General features: G+C 43.9%; 1 protein-coding gene across 5 annotated transcripts in view; it reads left to right on the top strand.

Moving 5' to 3' along the window:
- The window catches only part of MYO3B (myosin IIIB), a 577,608-nt gene that overhangs the window by 67,127 nt on the left and 487,418 nt on the right, over positions 1-23,063 (top strand). For all 5 annotated transcript variants that reach the window (XM_066280402.1, XM_066280405.1, XM_066280403.1 and 2 more), the window contains 4 exons: positions 6,325-6,508; positions 7,244-7,378; positions 22,015-22,119; positions 22,342-22,441. In XM_066280402.1, coding sequence (XP_066136499.1) covers positions 6,325-6,508; positions 7,244-7,378; positions 22,015-22,119; positions 22,342-22,441 — 524 coding nt within the window. The remainder of the gene's footprint in view (positions 1-6,324; positions 6,509-7,243; positions 7,379-22,014; positions 22,120-22,341; positions 22,442-23,063) is intronic.

The following is a 23,063-nucleotide window of genomic DNA, read 5'->3' as shown; positions in this document are numbered from 1 at the left end:
GCCAACCTTGTTTCATGTACGCCCAGTCTTATTTTTTCCTCTCATATATTTCAGACATGTTATTGTACCTGTAAATATTTCAAAGATAACATAGCCACAAATACAGTTATCATAATAAAAAATAATTAGCAATGTTTTCTTAATATAATCAAATAAGTAATCAGTGATCTAATTATTTCATACATGTTATAATTTTGAGCTTGTTTTTGTGAATCCACACTTTATTTCACATTTGATATGTATTGCAAGCCTTTTCTAATCCTGAAATTACCTTTTCCAATTTATTTATTTTTCTTTTCAGTTTATTTTTTCAAAAAATATGGTTGTTTGTTTGGAAGAGTTTTTTTAAAGAGACAGACTCTGGATTTTGCATTTTTGCACATACATGGTATTGTCTCACATGCTACCCTATCCTTTTCTTATTCCTGGAAATTGGTAATCCAGAAGCTTGACCCAATTCAGGTTTATTTTTTGGACAAAACTATTTTTTAGGTAGTGGGGTAATTTTCCATCAGGATGCAAAATGCCTGACTTTCTGTAAAGCTAGAAATCTGTGGAATAACGTTTGACAAAACCAAACCTTGAAATAGTTCATGGCTTATTTTTTAAAAGTATGTCCTCTGCTGATAATTGAAATCCAAACTCCTAAGGAAGTCTTTAGACATTCAATCCTGATAAGATACAGCAGCTGCTGCGGTGTTAGTTTACAGTGGTATGTGAAACTCCTTACCTCAGTGTGAAGTGTGACCTGGGCAGTCCCCTCTCTGGTGTTGAGGAGCTGAGCTGTTCCTGGTGGTGCATGACCTGCCCTGCTACTTACTGCAGGCCGAGGTCATGTTCAGTCCATTTGTACTTTTCAGCGGAAAACAATGTTATTGAGAACCTACTTTCTCACCACCATAAACTAAAGAGACATGGATCCTGCCTTCTAACAGTTTGCCTTCTAAAAACAAAACAAAACAAAACAAAGCTAAACAAGGAAGAGACAATTGTTCTTAACTTCCAAGGGACTGCATTACCACAAGGATAAAGTCTCTTACTAAATTATCTCTCTCTCTCTCTCTCTCTCTCTCTCACTCTCCTTCTCATTATCATTTATCTATCTATCATCTAGCTAGCTGGCTAGCTAACTATCATATATCATCTATCTATCACTCTATCAGCTTAAGTAATGAAGCATTTTGGCATTTCCTAAATATTTGGTTAATAATGATGTGAACAAAGATAAGAAAATATTCCTTTAGTACCTATATAACTCTTTACTGATTGGGGCTATCTATTTTTAGGTGATATCCTCTTTGCCTTTCTTGGTAGTGGGGGGTTTGGATGACAGGGAATATGGGGGACAGCAGCATCTTGCTCTCAGAGAGCAGTGACTCTGATGAGAAATCGTTTGTGAATTGACTTACATAATGCTGTTACATGCAGAAACAGAGTGCGCATCAAGTCTTCACTTTAGAGCCGCTGCACACACAGACAAGCCCCGGCCAGTGGGTCATCTGATTGGTTTGTACACTGTGCGAGGCTTCCCACGCTGACAAATGTCATAACTTACCTCTGCTGAGACAGACTTCGTTCTATTGGTCTTTCAAAGAGAGTAGCCTGTGTAACCTGAGTTTTCTAGCTTCCTGAGGTCAACCTTTCATTTCATACCCAAATAACTAATGGAAGCACCGTTTGGGGGACTGCAGACGCCCAAGTGTGTCCACATGAACTTCTGAGGGTTGTGCAGAGTCACTGGGTCCCACGTTCATCCCTTTCATTTCAAACTGCTCCTGGCTCTTTTTTGACCAATCTTGGCTATTTCCAGCTCTATCACGCCCCAAACACAGACATAGGCAGAAACGCTGACTACTCTCAAGGTTAACATTCTGGCCAGAAGCAGCTTTTGGCTGCTGGAAGGGCTGCCCCAGCTGCCTCCCGGTGCAGATTCTACCACCGTCATAGGGCTGTATAGCCTCTGTTTGGGCTGACCATTTAATCAACTGTCAGAGAGTTGATAGAGATGGATATCTGGATATTGACTTTAAAAAGAGAAGACAGTCAACCCTGTTAATGAGTACCTGTTCTGTTACACCCGTATTTAACCTTGTCTGTGGATGCTCAGATGGGCACGAGGGACATGGTGGTGGAACCTGACCAATCAGCTTCCACTCACCTGTCACTGGCACCAGCTGTAGATGAATGCCTCTGGGGAGTTCTTGTTTTGGGGAAGCAGAGATTTCTGTCCATTAGGTCTGTGGGGCATTTAGCCTTCATGTGATTGGGGATGTTCCCCCAGAACTTTTCAGTATTTGGTACCATTGGTGAGAGATAATCAGTGTTATTTAGCTGACTCCCTCCATTCTGTTCTGTGGAACGGAGGTCATGGGATCGGGCCTCGCCTCCGAAGGACCGGATTCTCGTTTCTATGCTACCCTTAAACAGTTGTGTCACCAATCTGGGCTTCAGCTTCTTCACCTGTGAAAAGGGACTGGATTAGTTTCCTAGGGCTGCACAACATACCACAGACTGGATGTTTTAAACAACAGATCTGTTTTTTTCCCTCACAATTCTGGACACTGGAAATCGCAGATCATGTTGTTGACAGGGTCACTTCCTTCTGAGGTTGCCGTCCTTGGCTTGTAGATAGTCTTACTTTTGTGTGTGTCTGTGCCCTAATCTCTTCTTATGAAAACATCAGTCACATTATATTTGGGGCTCCCATATGACCTCATTTTACCTGTATTGCCTCTTTATTTTTTTTTTAATTTTTTTTCTATTTATTCATTTTAGAGAGGAGAGGGAGAGACAGAAAGAGAGAGAGAGAGAAGGGGGGAGGAGCTGGAAGCATCAACTCCCATATGTGCCTTGACCAGGCAAGCCCAGGGTTTCAAACTGGCGACCTCAGCATTTCCAGGTCGATGCTCTATCCACTGCGCCACCACAGGTCAGGCTGTATTGCCTCTTTAAAGGCCCTACCTCCAAATATGGTCACATCTGAGGTACTGGAAGTTAGGACATCAACGTAGGAGTTTGGGAGACATAAATTTAGCCCATAACAGGGGCAAGGTGGACGTGGGTATGGGGTATATAAACAATGGTTTTCTAACATTGCTCTGAGGAGGCTCCAGATCCTGGGTAACAGATGTTTCAGGCTGCTCATTTCTGAGAGGTTTGCCAGGATATGGGACTTTCACAACTCCAAGGCAGTCCCAGGCCAGTCAGAATGATTGGTCACCTTATCTGTCTTCCCACTGGGGCCCTGGGTGGGCACTTGGTTTTCCAGCCTGCCTCAACTTATACATGAGCATCCAAAGTGAGGTTTAATTTGACAAATCACTAGAAAATCACTAGAAAACCCCTTGATTTGATGGCTTCCAGAAGCCTCTCCTGCTGCCACATTCTATGAGTTAATATCATTTGCGTACACCAAATTCCAGTCATTCATCTGAAACTATTAACTGATTGGAGCAAAAACAAATTTGGTCCCCATTTAGTTTGTAGATAAAAGTGAACTAGAACAAGGAACTGTTTGTGAACACTTTCTTATTCGGAAGCAGAACTCGGGTGCTGTGCTTTTGTGATGGCAGATGGCACCCGCTGAGCACTGGGTGCTCACTTTATTGTATTATCATCCCCTCATTCTTAATGCAACTCCATGGTGCAGATGAGGAAACCAAGGCACAGAGAGATGAGTAACTAGCCCAAGTCTCAGGGCTGGTCAGAGCAGGGCCAGGATGGTGCAGGCAATTTGACTTGAGTGCCACTGTGTCAGGGCAGTGAGCCCAGACACAAGTGTCTGTGTTGGTGGAGAAACAGGGACCACTCTGGTAAGAGTCAAATAATTCCATTTAGGCTGATGGTCCACATTCCTCTCTCTAGGAAGCACATCTCAGTCCCCCTCCGCTCCCCATGCCAGCTGGTCTGGCCTTAGCCAGCACCCCTGGCTGGCCCTGTATTTAGAGCTTGGAGCAGTTCTCAAGGTGTTGAGAGGTTTGGGGGAGTCCCACAATAAAGAACACTGAATTGCGCAGTGAGCAAGTTGTTTCCTGGGTCATTCTTTTGCAGGCCTTCTGATGATGTAAAGGGGGAAGTTGGTGCTAATCTTTAATTCTTCCCCCTCACTTGATGATCTCACTCTTTCAGAAAGGGAGAGCAGGGTGCAGCAGTATCTGGTTGGATTTGAATAGCTGTTGTTTTCAGTGTAATCATCTTTTTTTGCAGTTCATTTTTTAAATACAGCATATGATACTGGGTTTGTATTTAGGGTAATAATAGAAAGTGCCTTTAAAGGGATTTCCTCACATGAAAAAGCAATTATTTTAAATGTTTTTAGTGACTAAAAGCATTGAGGAAGTACAGATATGGCACACTTTATGAAGCATGCGGTGAGAAAGATTGAAAACACTGGTCAGGAGGGAAGGTTGAAGTTCATCAGAATCTTGAAACCAGCAGGTGAAAGGCAGGAGTTGTTGGACCAGCTGACCTTTGTAGGTCTGTGCCTCAGCCCTGAGGAGCTGGTGGCAGCCCTTTGGTGTGTGGTGCATCTGCCAGATGAACTCTGGGAAGACAGGTTCCCTTCCAGCCACAACCGCACAGCCGCTGGGATTTTCTTTTGTTTTGTTTTGGTAACGGTTTTCAATATCTTTGAAATGCTCCCATCAGAAAGGGTGAAGATAAAAAGTGGATTCTTGTGCTAAGTCATAAGGCTACACCTGGGGAGAATGCCGTCTAGAAAAGAATTAGAAGGGCAAAGTGGAATGCCCAGCACGAGGCCAGGTGTTTGCCTGGGTGGACACACACACTGTGCTGTGGGGGACTGGAGGCCATGACTCTTGCTGTTGGAGCCTCACTGGCTTCCCGGGGGTTGGAAGCAGACTGGGGGTGGGGCACCTCCTCCAGCTTGGGAGAAACTGCACCTGAAGGGGCTTTGCCACGGGATGAGTCCAGGAGATCATTTTTGCTAAGCTTGCTGCTGCTATTTAAAGTGCAGTTGACTCTTGAATAACACAGATTTGAACTGAATGGGTCCACTTATACTTGCATTATTTTTGATACATATAGTCAGCCCTTTGTATATGTGGTTTTTGCCTTCATGGTTTCAACCAACCGCCCGCAGATGGAAATAGTATTTTTGCATTCCTAGCTGCAGTTGGTTGAATCCACAGCTGGGAAGGGCTGACTATTGAGTTGAAAGATTTTCATGGATTTTCCACTTTGCAGCTGGGGGATGGGGCTGGTAAAGTGGGGTGGGGGCCCCTATTCTCTGCATTGTTCAGTGGTCAACTGCACTTAAACTACACAGGACTGCATCCTTATTAAATCAGCAGAGTGAGTTTGCAGTTTCTGGTTACCCACTCGGTGTGATCCCTGCACTAGGCTGTTGCTGTATGGAGAGGGTCTGAGCTCGGCTAATCCTTGCAGGACCCAAGACCTGGTTTGCAATGGTTGCTGTGCCTTGACTGATACCTGGCATAGGCACCAATCTTTCCTAGCAGCCCAGACTTTGCACATAGAGGTAGGAAATTGTTTTCCAGTGACTGTCAGAGAGGCCTGGTCATGGTTACCATAACCTGGAGATGAAGATCTAGGACTTCTGGCTTACAGACGCTTTCCCTGGCAGCAGCTTAGACTGATAACTCTCTGGTCATGACCAGATATCTTCTTTAGCCTTTTTTCTCCCGCCTGCAGTGTTTGTATTGCCCCTCTTTAAAAACTGTGTTCTTAAGGTGTTTAGAGTCATGTTGTTGACCCTTCTAACTTATACTTTCATTTCTTTCTTTTTCTTTTTTTCTTTCTTCTAATTATTTTGAAAGGAAGGGAGGCAGATAGATTCCCACATGCACCCCAGCTGGGATCCACCTAGCGAGCCCACTGGGGGCGATGCTCTGCTCATCTGGGGCATTGTTCCATTGCTCAGCAACCAAGCTCTTCTGGTACCTGAGGAGGAGGCCATGGAGTCATCCTCAGCTCCCGGGGCCAACTTGCTCCAATCGAGCCATGGCTGTGGAGGGAAAGAGAGAGAGAGAGAGAGAGAGAGAGAGAGAAGTGAGAGGGAAGGGGTGGAGAAGGAGCTGGGTGCTTCTCCTGTGTGCCCTGACTGAGAATCAAATCTGAGACATCCACATGCTGGCCGATGCTCTACCACTGAGTCAACCAGCCAGGGCCCCCTCATTTCTTAAGGAGGCTTCAAATCCCCTTTTAAAGTGTTGACTTAAAATAGAAAGGGAAAATGAAAAGTACCACAAGGTTGCTGGTTAAGAAATAAAAATATTCTTGTTTTAGAAGCCCACTGCCTCAGTCCTGTGATCTGTTGCACATAACAAGCCTTTCGCCCCGCAGGAAACAGCTGTATGGATTGTTCCATTACAACCCCACAATGCTTGGATTTGAATCGCTTCCAGATCCCACGGATACCTGGGAAATTATAGAGACCATAGGTAAAGGCACCTATGGCAAGGTCTACAAGGTAACTAACAAGAAAGATGGGAGCCTGGCCGCAGTAAAAATTCTGGATCCAATCAGTGTAAGTAATGGTGGTAAACTGTAACCGCAATATAGCATTTCATGCAGTGCGTTTTCAACTTCTAGGGATAATTTTCATGAGACCTGGCATGAAACCTCAGCAGGAGCTGTCAGTACATCTGAATGACAGGACTCCATTTGGAGTTAAAGCTTTCCTTGACTTTTTGTTTCTTGCCCAGTTTACTATTGTTTTTATTTTGGTCCTCAGGGCTCTTTAAAAGTTATTCTCTTGAAGAGAGTAATGTAGTTCACTCCCTGACTAATACAGAGGCTGGTCTCTCTGTAAGTTACAGAGTGACCCAGACATGTGGTATTCAGTCACCCTAGCCTAACATCTTATTTCAGAGCTCTGAACATGGAGGTTGTAATGCTGGATGCTGTTTTGCTCATTGAGATTATAGGTGTCCTGTCCTGTGATGGGTCCCTTCAAACTACTTCTCTTTAACTGCTTTGAAAATTTGGACATTTTAAATGTAAAAAAATATTTATAATAATACTGTTAAAGAAAAAAGGATATAGTAAAGACATGTTATTGATATAATCATTGGAAAGTTTAAATTGGGATTTGAATGTCCATCATTAGGCATAGTCACATTGGGATAATGATGACATTAAAAATACAAAAAAAAAAAAAGCTTTATTAAATGATTACTTCATCATGATGTCAGACTTCCACCCTTCCTCACTCATTAGACTTAATCCAGAATACACTGTTTTTGTTTTTTACCCTGTGTAGGATATGGACGAAGAGATCGAGGCAGAATACAACATTTTGCAGTTTCTTCCTAATCATCCCAATGTTGTCAAGTTTTATGGGATGTTTTACAAAGCGGATCACTGTGTGGGAGGACAGCTCTGGCTGGTCCTGGAGGTGAGAGGCTCCCATTGGGTAACTGTCCATCCAGACAGGGCTCCAGGGGCACGCAGATATGTTTTGCCTAAATACCGTACCATCCTCACTTGAGAAGTCGGTTCCTCCTGTGTGTCACAGGCACTTTACCGGATGTGGCATTCTCCTCCCCAGTTCTTATAGGTAGGCTGTCTACAAAAAGTGTTCCTGTTTCTCTGCTTCAAAATTGTAATAATTTTTTCTTCCAATACTGACTGAATACAGGAATACAGTTGGGAAAGATTATTTTCTTCCCTATACTGGGAACATTTTGTAGGAAACACGATTGCAACTCATTTTCAAAAATTGTTAGCCCAAGATTGACTTGGTTTACCAAGTTTGCATTAGCCCATTTATGTTCATTAATCCTCACCTTAGGTTGGGTTTTCTCAAAACGGATTCTGAGGGCTGTGTATAGCAGGTTTCCTGGAGAAATCATGCAGGAATGGACCTGAAAAGAAGTGAGGAAGGCAGGATTGGGCAAGGGAGATGTTGAACAGGAATGTGGTTACAACAGAGGCTTCAGCCGTCCTCTGGGAGCTGGGGAGCTGGATGCTCCTGCAGAGCTGTCCTGACTGTATCTCTGCAGCAGCCTGTCGCTGGCCGCATGCTGTGCTGGGGTAGTGGGGACCTGGGGCTGGAGTGGGGCACAATTCCTCATGAAAAGTGCTCGTTCCCTGGGACCAGGGAGCAGCCAGTTCTCCCAGCAGCCTCTGCTCTGAAGAGGGAACCTGAAAGGAGCAGCACTGTACCTACTGTCATCCTGCCCTTTTCTCCCTTATTCATGGGAACGAATGTGTATACCCGGGTGCCAGAATATTTCCCCACAAATCCAGTTCCCAGTGGGACTAAAATGGCAGCGGCACTCTATGAAATTAGTACATTAGGACAGGTCTATTTCTTCCTACTCGTGAGGCTCACCCTGATTTGTTTGGGACTCCATCCCTCTGAACCAGCACATGCTTCTGTGCCTAAGGTCACATATGTGGTCCAGGGGGACAAGGACAAACATGAGAGCCTTACGAGAGAAGCGCCAGGGGAGAGGATAGCCCTCAATTCAGCGTCTAGTGCTTCTCATCCAAATCTGCCACCTGGCTCTGGTGGGGGTGGGGATGGGTATGGATATGGGGAAAGCTCTACTGGTTGCCATGGCAACCATGCATGGGGAATTCATTTGTTATATTCAAATGAGATAATCTGCAGGAAAACCAAATTGAACATTTCTGTCACATCAATTGCCTTCCTCAGAATATAAAGATGTAAGGGGTTTTGGTTTTCAGAAATCATCTTTGTTTAGTTGGCTGGTTGTCATATAACACATTCTCACCATATCATCTTTTGGATTGTATCATTCTCCTTCCCTTCCCTGTGAATGTTATAAATTTTATCTTGCCAGTGAAGCTCTAGAATAACACTAGTTTTATATTAATTTGTTTTATTTTAGAGAGAGAGAGAGAGAGAAAGGCAGGTAGGCAGGCAGGCAGACATCAGTTTGTTGTTCCACTCTTTTATACGTACATTCAATTGGTTGATTCTTGTATGTGTCCTGACTGGGGATCGAACTTGCAACCTTGGCATGTCGAGACAATGCTCTACACTAATTTTTTTTTTTTTCTGAAGCTGGAAACGGGGAGAGACAGTCAGACAGACTCCCGCATGCGCCCGACCGGGATCCACCCGGCACGCCCACCAGGGGCGACGCTCTGCCCACCAGGGGGCGATGCTCTGGCCCTCCAGGGGGGTCGCTTTGCCGCGACCAGAGCCACTCCAGCGCCTGGGGCAGAGGCCAAGGAGCCATCCCCAGCGCCCAGGCCATCCTTGCTCCAATGGAGCCTTGGCTGCGGGAGGGGAAGAGAGAGAGAGGAAGGGGGGGGGGTGGAGAAGCAAATGGGCGCCTCTCCCACATGCCCTGGCCGGGAATCGAACCCGGGTCCCCCGCACGCCAGGCCGACGCTCTACCGCTGAGCCAACCGGCCAGGGCCGCTTTACACTAATTTTTACAGTGCCGCTGTTCTTGGGACATGGAAAGTATTGTTTCTAGGGTCTTTTGTTATATTCTTCTTCATTTCTCTAAGATCTTCATGCTTTAAACCTAATTGTAATTTAGTAATGGAGGTACAGTGACCAAGAAATCTTAGTTTCTGTTCATTTTTATCTCCTGATTCAAAAAACGCTTGAATTTCCAGGAATTTTCCAGGGCCTGAGAAGGAGCCTCCCCTTGATGTGACCAAACAGGTAGGTGGGCTGCTCAGACCTGTGGCCACCTGGAGAATAAATGCTCTACCTGATAAGGAGTGACCAAAGGTCAGCTGAACAGCATGGCCAGGGTAGCTGGAAAGGGCCACACGGTCTTGAAAGGTGAGAAGTCGCCCAGAGTTAGGACCTGAGCATGTGCACGTGCTCCGCTACAGACTGTCTCCTGCTTTTGCAGGGTAATCACGGACGGATAATGAGGCTGCCCTGGGACACTGAATTATTCACACCTCAGCAACACAATATTCTAACATTCACGCCTTTTGCAGGATGCTTTGGTCCACGCAGGAGTGGAAAGTATAGGGAACCAGATGTTGTCAGGTCTTTTCTTTTCCAAAACGAGCCCTCTCTTCTAGGCTGCTGGTCAGTTAAGTGTGTCCAGTGCCCACAGTATTCCTATAGAAATGGGATTTCTGGGCTCCTAGAACCGGCAGGACCCTCACTCAGCCTCCCTTCAGGTCAGTTCCCCCGTGCTCGATTAAGGAACAGAGCCCAGAGGAGTGACATGCCTCTCATCACCTAACGAGTTAAACGGCAGAACTGGAGGGAGAACCACACCCGAGCACTTGGCTCCCAGCATGCGCTGCTGTCTGGGTCCGGAACACAGGCAGGGCTGTCTGGGTCCGGAACAGAGACCGGGCTGTCTGGGTCCGGAACACAGACCGGGCTGTCTGGGTCCGGAACACAGAACGGGCTGTCTGGGTCCGGAACACAGAACGGGCTGTCTGGGTCCGGAACACATCTTGGGCTGTCTGGCTGAGAGCACACAGTTCCTGGTCTCCTTCGCACACGCAGGGAAGACCATGCCAGCCACCCAGGACCTTGACTGTTTTCCATCTGCAGCTTTTTAAGGAGTGCTTTAGGAGACTCACACAATAAAGTTATGATCTGTTTAATATTGCTCTCCTCACCCTGCCTATCGAAATTAAATTTATGTCACCTTTGCTCTTTCCTTGCTGAATGAGATGGAAGGACCAGTGAGCAGCCATTCCACAGAGCAATTCTAACAAGTGGAAAAATGTTATTAATAATCCCCTTAAATCATCCTGGCTCTGAAAACAAAAGCAAATAAAAGTGTCATTTCTGAAATCCATTACTAATTGTTAGCAGAAAGTAAACCGCAGCTCTTTTCCATGACAGACACCTACTGTATTAGAAAGATACAAGAGAAAGCACGCATAATAATGTTTTGGAGAATTTGTAAGTTTTATTTGTAATTTAAAAAATCGGTAAGTCGTATATTATCTCTCACCTAAATTAAATAGAGTATGGATTTAGACCATTAAGAGAAACACAATACTCAGAAAACATGCCCAGTGTACTCTAAGACATGAACTACATTTTCTCTTATTTCCTTTTAGCATAAAACTCTCAGCAGGTAGATGCTATTAATTTCAGCATGAATTATGTATTCAAGCTAAAAGAAGTGATTTGGAGTGCAATGTACTTGTAAATGAGTATGTAAAGTAAAAAAGCAAAAACAAAAAAACTTCTTATATTTTAAACCAGATAAAATAAGTTTTTAATCTGTTTTATTTTTTCTGCTTCCCAGAGATCTATATATAAGTTCAGTAACTAAGCCGGTTGGGAGGGGAACACCTTTGTTCAGTTTTTATTTTAATTTAAGTCTCTAGAAAGTCCAGCATTAGCCTGAATATTACTGCAAGTGATATACTTTAAACCATTTTCATCCAATGATATTGCGGCACGAATCAAGTTGATCGCATTAGTTGATCACATTAACACATCGGGGTCATAACAGGACTCATGCTCTGGAACATGGGACTGGTAAGTTGTGATTGGCCAGAGATAGTTAGAAAGCACTGATTCAGATGGCAGGTTCTGGTAGGATTCCGGAATGAGAGTCACTGGAATGTTGGGGGCCAGGGGGAGGCATAGAATACTTGGGAGTGGGGAAGAGAGGAACTGTGATGTGGAACAGAGCTGCATCCTACATACATGTGTTATGTGTTAAAGCAAAAGCAAGAGAGAGTTGGAAGCTGTGGCAAAAGCAAGAGAGAGAAGCTGAGGCGTGGAGTGATTCTGCCCACTGCTCTACTCATAAGCACATGTCCTGGAGAGAGACTGAGATGGGAGGTGGGCATCTTGGGCACACCTTCCTCCTGTGGTGTGAGCATCTCCCCACTCTGATTAGAACTCCAGGGTTGCAAGTGGCATAGTTTTTAGTCCTTCAGGTGTAAGCCAGTGGCTTCACCTGGTATATCTGCAAAACAAACATAACTGTATCCACAGTGGGTAGGAAAAATATGTTGTTCCGGCCTTGCGGAGAGGTGAACGCTGTCCAATGTGGTGCTTCCTAAAGCATCTTCTAGAGCAGGGGTCTCAAACTCAACTCAGCATGTGGGCCGCAGAGCAAGATCACAGCCGTTGGGCGGGCTGCACTAGGTCTACAAAAGGCAACTGTTACGCAACACTTTTCTCACTGCAGTTGAAAACAAAAAAAAAAATCAGTACAACAAGCACAATCGTCCATGCAGTTTACTCAGTGTCACAAAACGACCAGAAACTGTAGTTCGCATCACAACTGCTGTTAACTAAGCTAATATCTAGCTAGGATGCTAGAGAAATGAAAAATACAAGTAGGCCCCTAGGCTTACTTAATTTTATCCAAAATATTTTGAACTTCATGGATTAGTCTGCGGGCCGCACAAAATTGTTCGGCGGGCCGCAGCGGCCCGCGGGCTGCGAGTTTAAGACCCCTGTTCTAGAGTAATTTTAATGATCTTTACCGGTTACTTATACCCTCCATGGAACCTAACACCCTTGAAAGTAAAGTCCACTGAATAAAAGGACACAGAAAAGAAATTTCTCTCAGTTGCTACAGCCTGACTAGGTCAAATCAACCTGCCAGTACAGAATCTACTTGAAAGTTTGAGCTTCAACTAAAATAAAGGTCTAGTGATTGTGTTGCATCAGGCTTTTAAATAACATGGAGGAAAGTTGATGGCTAATTGAGCAAGGAACATTTTATTGCATGACATTATGACTACCTTGGCACCAGCACATACTGTGATTGACTCAATCATCAATGATGTTTTGGGAAATAGATGTGGTACAGAAATGATTTTTCTATTTTGCTTGGTTTGTAGCAAAATGCTTATTAAATTCTAGATGCATCCAGCTGCCACATTTCCTGAATGCTGAGGGCGTAGGGAGGAATGCAGGCATGGAGACACACCTCTGTGTTTGAATCTGAGGGCTGGCAGAGTGGATGGGAATAAAGGCTGCTGCTCCAGCCCTCAGGGGTGCAGCAGGAGGCTTGACTGCCTTCTTAAAACTCTAAGGGGATTGTTCTATTTGATATATTTAAATATAATTTCTTGTCATGCTTTTAAAATGTTCAGTCCCTTTTCCCTAAACATTTACTCTGGTTAGACAGCTGTAAAAGTGTGTTCCTGCTTCCTTTTTTTATATCCAAGTACCCAAAGTGCTTTCTTTGTAACCCACGGGCTGCCCTTTGAAACTTTGCTGTGGATGGGGAGGGGTTATCAACTCAGCAGGACAACCTCCTCTATAGTTTCCCTGAACAGCTTAATTATAGGTTTTCTTTTGTGTGTGAGTGAATCACAGGCCATTCAACAGCTCTTAAATGCTGACATTTAGTGAGCCGAAGGCACTGACTGAGTAGATTGTTTTGTTTTGAAATCCACAGCTTATTTTTGATCCTGCTGACAAAATGGCTCCTCTTAATCCTTTCATAGGTCCTAGAATTATGGAGAGTTTATAAATTGGCTACTTATATAAAATATCATTCCATAGGCTCCTGTTGCAAAAATGGCCACATTTAAAGTAGGGCAGGAGAGAGACTAAAATGATGTTTTAGAGGAAAATTCCAGGTTGAGGTAGCTTGGATCATCACCCAGTATTTCATTTACGTTTTCTCTGGGTAGAATTTTAATAGTGCACTTGCAATTCAGGGAAGCACACACCTCCCTGAGAGAGGAGCCAGGTGAAGAGTGGCTCTGAAGGAGATGTTATAGTGCCTTGCATTCCTAGTCCTTCTTGGCTTTAGGGGATCTGTAAGTCCAGCAGCCACGGCCACCATCACAGCCGCCTGGCCTGTGCAGGTTCACATTAAATTTGGATAGATCGTAGAGAAACATGGAGCCAAGAACTGGTGGGCCATTTTCTTTAATCTTAGGTTGTACCCAGCAAGCAAGTAAATACACACGGCATGAAAATACTTCCCTTTTCATTCAGGGATCCCAAAGCCACTGACTCATCTGAGTTTTCCTAGAATCAAAGGCCCTCACCAGTTCAGCAGAGCTTACAAAGCCCCTGTAGGGCAGATAAAATATATTTTGCTCACTTTGTTAAAGATGGCGCTGCCCACGTGGAAGCCCGTCGCCCAGGTGATGGTATTGGTTGTCCTTCTTGCTTGGGATGGGCGAGATTATATTAATGTGTGTTGGGGGTGGGCTGTGGACAAGCAGGATCCTTGTAGCCTGGGGCTTGGTTTTGGGACTAAGCCTTTCAGAGACTTCCTTGTTTGTACATTGGATTAAAGGTTTTGATTTCTACACTATAAAGTGGGGGCAGACCGGGAGCTTGCTCTCCCTCAGTTCCTGAGATTAATATTAGAGGAAAGCAGAGAAGGGCCACATGGAGGAGAGGAGAGGAGAGGTAGCCAAGATGGTGGAGTGCTGAAAGAGAAGCCAGTTTGTGAAGAGGAAGGAGATGGGGAACAAAGAAGAATGAGGCTGGTGAAGTAGACACCTTTGATTCTAGGAAACTCGGATAAGTCAGTAGCTTTGTGAGCGCTGAATGAGTGGATTTTGGAGCCCAGTGTGTGTTTTGCTTGCCTGCCAGGTACAAGCTAAGATTAAAGCTAGTGGCCCACCAGTTCTTGGCTCCGTTGTTTCATTACCGACTGTCCAAATCAAATGCGAACCTGCATGGGCCAGGCGGCTGTGATGGTGGCCCCTCACCTCTGTTTCCCTTCAGCACACCTCCATCTTGCTGCTTTCTCTTCAAATACCACATGGCCTCTCTGCCTTGCAACACGTGGTCTCCTCCCAAAATGGCCTCTTAGCTCCTCCTTTTAAAAGTTTTCTTTGTGATAATCCCTCCTTCAGCACATATTGACATAACCAAGCCCCTTCCCAAGCAGAAAGGTAACTAGCTGTATCATCTGGGCAATGGCCATTCACGTGGGCAGCGTCATTTTTAACAGTAAAAGTGAGCAAAACCAGAAAATACAGATTTTACAAACTTATTTGCCCAACAGGATCAGAGAACTTTATTAATATTTCCTTTATTCTCACAAGATCCCTAGACTGTCTCTTCTTTACTTTCTACATACAGATGGTCAGAAATCCTTATCTGTTCTAGCTCATGAAAGCCTCTGTATCTTTCCCCAACTCTTCATCCTCATGACTCTCGACTTTTTGACCCTGCCTTTCTAGATTGCTTCAACACCTCCTAGCAGATGTTCAGCTTCTGGTGTCTTCCTATTTTGTCCACCCTCCAATCTGCTGCCCAAGTCATCTTTCTAGAATGCAAATCTGAACAGAGTCCTCCTGCCTAAAATGTGCCGATAGCTTACTGGTTTTACCTAATGGTGTATTATGGTATTATAATGCCTATGTGAATAGTAATAAAGCCCATACTCCTTAGCAGAACAGACTGTCATTCCCTGTTCTCCACCTCCCTTCCCCATCTCCCTGCCCTAGGATCCTGTCACCCTCTGTCCCAACCGTAGCTGAGTATTTAGAATTCACACACACACACACACACACACACACTCACACCCTTCATTCCTTCATTCTTTCATTTTCCCTTCCTTTGTGCATGACGTTCCTTTTCCAGGGATACCCTCTCCCTTCTTGTCCACTTCCCATAAACTCATTTGTCCTTCAAACTCACTGTAAATATCACAGGCTCTAGGAGGACTTTCCAGATTGTCCACGCTTCACCCTTCCTCAGCAGATGTTACAATTCCCTCTTTGGTGCCACCATACTCCCTTAGACGCACCCCTGCACATGCCATACTCTTAATTACTCATATGTCCATTAGTGGTGGTGGGCTCTTTGAGGGCAAAGACTGTGTCATATTCATGTTTGAGTAACGGGTGTAAACTGGATAATCACAAACTATTGAAAGCAAAGAAGTAACTTTCTTTTCAGTGACTGGACTCAAGTTTGTTCTTGGGTCTCCAGTCTGCCTAGAGGAGACAACGGATTGAACTCATTCTGTTAAACTCAGTCCAACTGAGTAACTTCTTTGGGACGAGGCAAATTCTGGTATTTCCATTTCATTTTCACAGTCTGGTTCAAAGCTCAATCATTTGGGCAAGGACTTAGTATTTTTAGGGCTTTTACTTTTCTTCTTCCCGTTCCTTCATTCTAAGCGGCACCCGGATCTGGGTGTAAGCAAATGCTCATATAAAGTCACAGCAGCGAGAGCAGGGCTTCGGATTGTGTGGTGACCCTCAAGTCCTTGTGCTGTCTGCCTTACCATGTCTCCCCTTACCCCTGGCCCCTCCTATCATGAGGTCCTCATGTTCTTTGTCCTTCTCATTTAAACTTTAGCCTTGTCCCTGTCCCCAAATGGAGCATAAATTTCTGAATCTCCCGCAGGTCATGAGCAGCCTGTAGGGAACTGTCCTAGTCCCAGGCTTGGTTGGCCTCACCATACTCTACTGCCATTTCCATTCAATGTGGACACCCCTTAGTTGGCATGAGGCACTTCTGTAAGGAGGTCTCTTTTTAGATTTCCAAATGAAAAGAGTACCATAAGAAACTGCAATTTCTATTATTACCCCCTTTATGGACCCCCACCCCCCCACCAAGAGAGGGTATCCTCACTCTCAACTTGTTCTTTCAAGCTCTTCAAGCTTCAGGCCATCTGCTCCAGAAGGGCTTTTTTTGATTGTTTGTTTGTTTTCCCCCTGGTGGGTTGAGAATTTCCTTTTTGTCATGTCCTACATTCTTCCATGATCATTATTTCATTCTGTGGTCAATTCTCCAATTCTTGTTCTATGAAATGTAGAATCTAATTTGGGGAGTCTCCAGAAGATGATTTTACATTTGTCAAAAGCCTAGCGTTTAGGACTATTCTACAAATCATGGCACTGAAAATGCATTCATTGTTCAAGAGGGTATTATATTGAACATTGAATGTTATTGGCTCTCTCAGGGTCATATAAGACATAGCGGTAGAGCATTGGCCTGGCGTGCAGGAGTCCCAGTTCAATTCCCAGCGAGGGCACACAGGAGAAGCACCCATCTGCTTCTCCATCCCTCCCCCTCTCCTTCCTCTCTGTCTCTCTCTTCCCCTCCCACAGCCAAGGCTCCATTGGAGCAAAGTTGGCCCGGGTGCTGGGGATGGCTCTGTGGCCTCTGCCTCAGGTGCTGGAATGGCTCTGGTTGCAACAGAGCAACGCCCCAGATGGGCAGAGCATCGCCCCCTGGTGGGCATGCCGGGTGGATCCCGGTCGGGCGCATGGGGGAGTCTGTTTGCCTCCCCGTTTCCAACGTCAGAAAAATACAAAAAAAAAAAAAAAAAAAAAGACATAGTTGGAATCAAAAGAATCTGGAATCCTTGGTGCCACAGGCCAGCACGGCTAGTAATTGTCCAGGTTCTGAGTGAGACTGGTGTGGAATGAAGATTAAACTTAGAAAAAGGATAGAATTGGGAGGTCTCTTTGCACAGCTGATAGCTTGCCAGAGCAAATCTCCACCCCAAACCACTTTATTTATAGGGCAGAGCAAAGTCTTTAACAAATCTAAGAGATCTCTGATACAAAGTTCCATTTCCAAGGCAACCCAAGAATTCTCCCTAGTGCAGAAAACCCTCCACCCTGTATAACATCTTAACTTCACAAAACAAAGGGTAAACACAGCTAACACAGAGGTGTGGAGAAGGGTGTGTAAATTGCTTTTACCAATTTAAACAATCAGAGGTTGTGGGGAAGAACTTAGCCTTTAGTAACTTAATCAAGCAAGTGAGGTGGGAGGATGGGACGAGAAGTACTCAGCTTCATAACCAATATGGAGTTGTGGGGAAGAGCTTAGCCTTTAGCTTAAGCCTTAAACTGCGAGGGCTTTGCCAGCTTGCAGTCTTCCACACCTTGGGAAGACATTACCCTGGTAATCAACATTAGAGTTGTCAGAGCCAGCAGTGTTGAGTTACAAGTTATACCTGACATTAGTAGAAAGCAATTCCAAGGACACTTTATTCAAATTCATAAGACCATCATAGTCTTTATTGTACTTCACTGCTTCCAAGGTCCCTCCTTAAAGTAGTTAGATAGTAATTTTACCCTAGTTTTAAAGATTTGTAATGCTGTATTAGAGTTTTAGTCACATACTCTTTCTTATGAGCAATTGAAATGGTAAATACACGGGCAAATTTGGTTATAGGTTATCTTGTTAATGTGTGTGCAAGGTATCTGCCATGTATGTAGCAGGATACACAATCAGGTAGAAACTTCTACTCACCCTTTATAAAAATGTTGCAGATGTTCATAATTAGAGTCAAATAGAGCTTACTGTGTTATTATCTTGCTAAAGTTGTTTTTCTAAAGGAAAGGTATTAATCTGTGCTCCCTTGGAATTTCTTGCTTATGAAAAGCCAGTTGACTCAGACAGACACAACCCAGGGTTCACTAGTTAAGTTTTTCCCAAATTGCAGATGAAGTGTCAGGAGGAAATGTAAGTTGCTAAAGCAGGATTTTAACCTTTATGCTGACAATTATGGCTGTGAGACTTAGATGTAAGCTCTGAATATTTTTTAACAGAAAAATGTAGGCTGCATATCTACACTGCTTATAGTTTCAACATATTCACATGCCTTGCTCAAACTAGTGAAGAACCCTTGATTTAAGATGACATGTAGCAAACCCAAACCTGCATGCTGACTTCTGCAGTTACAAAAATTATTCAGGAAAACCCTTAACATTGCAGGAAAGTGACCCAGTGGAGGATAGACACTCAGATCACTTTAGAAGGGGAAAAGAGAATTTATTAAAAAGCCAGCAGAACACGTGGGGCTTATGGCGCCAAAGACACGTGCTCCCCGAGATTAGATCTCTTACATCTTATATACCCTTTACAGAACACAAGTTCACATCCAAGGGTCTCGTGATCCCCTTGTCTAATGCAGGGGTAGTCAACCTTTTTATACCTACCGTCCACTTTTGTATCTCTGTTAGTAGTAAAAAAATTTTTTTTTATTTATTCATTTTAGAGAGGAGGGAGGGAGGAAGAGAAAGAGAGAGAGAGAGAGAGAGAAAGGGGGGAGGAGCAGGAAGCATCAACTCCCATATATGCCTTGACCAGACAAGTGCAGGGTTTTGAACCGGCAACCTCAGTGTTCCCAGGTCGACGCTTTATCCACTGCGCCACCAGAGGTCAGGCAGTAGTAAAATTTTTTAACTGCCCACTGGTTCCACAGTAATGGTGATTTATAAAGTAGGGAAGTGTAAAGCCAGGAGCCACGGCCAGGGCCACCATCAGAGCAGCCCAGCCAGTGCAGGTTCGCATTGGATTCGGACAGTCAGCAAAGAAACAATGGAGCCAAAAGCTGATGGGCCTTCATCTTTAATTCTAGCTTGCACCCGGCGGGCAAGTAAAAATACACACTGGGCTCCAAAACCCACTCACATTCAGTGCTCACAAAGCCACTGACTTATCTGAGTTTCCTAGAATCAAAGGTTTCTAGCTCACCAACCTTATTCTCCTCAATTCCCCATCTCCTTCCTTCTCCAGTGTCAAACTGCACAAACTGGCCTCTCACTCAACACTCCACCATCTTGGCTGCTTCTCCTGGCCTACTCCATGTGGCCTCCTTCCGCTGCTGGCTCTACTCTCTCTTCTCTCTCATGCTAACCTCAGGAACCAAGAGCACAAACTCCTATTCTGCCCCTATTTTATAGTGTAGCTTCACAACCTTTAATCCAATATACAAAATAGGGAAGTCTCTAATACAAAGTCACTTCTCTGAGGCATGATTGGATTGTACTACCCCACATCAAAAAGGGTGGGAAAGGCTTAATCCCAAAACCAAGCCCCAGGCTACAAGGATTCTCAACACACATTAATATCACCTGGGCAATGGCCTCACGTGGGCAGTACCATCTTTAACAAAGTGAGCATAATACATTTTATCTGCCCAACAGGAAGTAACTTTACTTTATAAAATTTATGAAGTAGAGTTACAGCAAGTTAAAGCATATAATAATAATTACTTACCAAGTACTTTATTTTGAATTTTTTCTAAGTTTGGCAAAATAAATCTTTATAAAACAACTTACTATAGTTAAATCTATCTTTTTATTTATACTTTGGTTGCTCTGCTACCGCCCACCATGAAAGCTGGAACGCCCACTAGTGGGCGGTAGGGACCAGGTGACTACCACTGGTCTAGAGGTACTCCTCAATTACAAGATTTCAGGATGCGAGGAGGTTTAAGTGATGTCAGAGATTAAATGTTGGAAATCGCCCATTAAGGTCTTAAAAACTGAAAGAAAAGGGGAGAGGAAGGGGTTACTCAGATCTCCCTTTCCCCCTGCATTCCTCATTGCTTCTCTTCCTCCTCAGTGAATGGGAGAAGGGGGGTCTGATGTCTCCTTCCTTCTTTTAAACTTTCTAGTACGAAAACCTTTCCATTAGCAAATAATAGCCCTTCCCAAGCAGGATGGCACTTTGTAACTTCACTGACCATCTTTAGCTGGTGTTGCCTAGCCCACATTGTAAATTACACTCAAGTATAAAAATCATATTTACGAAATTATTTGGCCAACATTTTACTCTTTTTTGCTTGCTTTGCTACCTATATCACAGGCATTCCAACACAGGGAATGAAGTACATTATACAATTAAAAAGGTGTCCTTTACAAAATCTCTCTGAATGCTTGGCCTAAAACATAAAATGTTCTTGAAACTTCTTGGTTTAAGGTGGGGAGCTTTCTTCCTCAATGTGTACGAAAGTATAGTATACCTGGTATACATACCCTCAGATCTCATAATGCACAATATGTAACAAAGAACACATATGCAAGATATACTTCCATGGTTGTAAAGCCAGTAGCCACAGCCACCATCACAGCCACCTGGCCCATGCAGGTTCACATTAGATTTGGACAGATGGTAATGAAACAATAGAGCCAAAAACTGGTGGGCCATTTAGCTTTAAATCCTAGCTTGCACCCGGTGGGCAAGTAAAACACACACTGGGCTCCAAAACCCACTCATTCAGTGCTCACAAAGTTATTGACTTATTCGAATTTCCTAGGATCAAAGGTTTCTAGCTCACCAGCCTTATTCACCTCTGTTCCCCATCTCCTTCTCTCTCAGCACTCTGCCATCTTGGCTGCCTCTCCTCTCCTCCACGTGGCCTTTCTCCGCTCTCTCCTCTAATGCTAATCTCAGGTACCGAATGAGAGCAAGCTTCCTGTCTGCCCCATTTTATAGTGTAGAAACCAAAACCTTTAATCCAATATACAAAGAAGGAAGTCTCTGATACAAAGTCACTTATCTGAGGCATAATGGGATTCCTCATGAGAGTGTACCATCCCACATCAAAAAGGGTGGGAAAGGCTTAGTCCCAAAACCAAGCTCCAGGCTACAAGGATTCTGCCTGCCCACAGCCTGCCCCCAACACACATTAATATAATCACACCCATCTCAAGCAAGAAGGGCAACCAATACCATCACCTCGGCGACAGGCTTCCATGTAGGCAGCACCATCTTTAACAAAGTGAACATAATGTATTTTATCTGCCCAACAATGGTGTTTTTAATTACAGGGAAAAAAAGAAGAGTGTAAAGTTGCTGACTATGAGATGGTTGAATGCACCTGTGATGCAACTACATGCCCTAAATTTGATGGGCAGTGGCAGTTGTGAAAAGAGTGTGGCTTCTGTTGCCTGCAGTGCCCACACAAGAGACAGGAAGCTCAGAAATAAAACTTATTTCTGCCCAAGTATCAAGGGCATCCATCTGGCCTCTTCTGGTCTTTTCTTAGCCTCAAAATGCATGTTTAAAAAAATAGATGGTATTCATGTAAAATTAAAACTATCCAATAAGTCACCATGCATTCTCTTTTGAATTCTAAATAATGACTTGTGCTTTCATACTTCACTTTACAATTAAAAAATCAACTTTTTGGACGTGTGCTTCACTCATAAATTATCACCTTAAGTAAACACACACACACTCACACACACACACACACACACAACTAGATTTGACTACATAATGGAATTTTGAAGTTAAATTTTTTCAACATGGAGTTTTGTGATCTGCAAATTTATTTTACTACATGGGACTGACAGTCTTAACATCTCTTTTTCTTTTTGTATGTGTTGTGCTGTCTCTCTCCCCTGCACCTCCTTTTGCAGCTGTGTAATGGGGGTTCAGTCACCGAGCTTGTCAAAAGTCTACTCAGGACTGGCCAGTGGTTGGACGAAGCAGTGATCTCATACATCTTATACGGGGCCCTCTTGGTAAGAAAGTCCCTTGAGCTGGGTATGACAGCAGAGGGGGGCAATTTGTCATCAGTTGGGTTCCCATTGCATATTAACAAGGGGGAAACCTCCTATAATATGCAAGGTTAGTCAAATGTGGACTTTGATTAGATTTTTAATAGTATGCTAATTGTTTTAAAATAACCATGCAAATCTTCCATTCTCTTTTCCTTTGTTTGGTGGTGGTGGAATGCTATGCAGGGCCTTCAACATTTGCACAATAATCGAATCATCCACCGTGATGTCAAGGGGAATAACATTCTTCTGACAACAGAAGGAGGAGTTAAGCTCGTTGACTTTGGTAATGACTGCTTATCGTTTGTTTTCTTGATGTGTGCAGTTTAGCCAAGGGCAACAATTTATTGCGATCTCAGAAGATTGAGGCCTCTGTGCTACACCACAGGCTGGGGGGACTTTTCCAGTCAAACACAGGCTGGCGAGTGGGATGTTTACCAGATGGATCACACTAGGAGATGCTACTTGTTAAATCTATTTTCAGCTTTAGAAGCAATTTTATTAAAAATAGAAAATTAAAGTGTTTCAAAAGAAGAATTTGACGGGGAAAAAGTTTTTACTTTTCTGGGAACAATTTCACGTCTTAGGGCAATTGTCTATAATTTACATTTTGTCATTTCTTCTTTTGCATATGAAAAGAGAAAGCAGTTTGGTCTTTCTAATGACTTTCTCTAGCCTCAGGCATATTTATTCCCAGGGAGCAGAAGGTAAACTAGTCCTGTGGGTCTGGGAACTAACATCCCTTTAAATTGTGATTATTGCTGCTCCACGTGAGGCTGGTTGAACTGGAAATACCAACGGGATGGAAGCGTGAGAGGAAACGCAGAGCAGTATAACCTAAGGCCAGAGAACGATTAATACCCCCTCGCAACATTGTATTAATATTCTCAAATCAACAAACCATTTGG

Source organism: Saccopteryx bilineata, chromosome 5, assembly GCF_036850765.1.
Source record: "Saccopteryx bilineata isolate mSacBil1 chromosome 5, mSacBil1_pri_phased_curated, whole genome shotgun sequence".
Taxonomy (NCBI): domain Eukaryota; kingdom Metazoa; phylum Chordata; class Mammalia; order Chiroptera; family Emballonuridae; genus Saccopteryx; species Saccopteryx bilineata.
The sequence above is the reverse complement of the archived record's forward strand: the minus strand, read 5'-3'. Positions and strand labels throughout refer to the sequence as shown.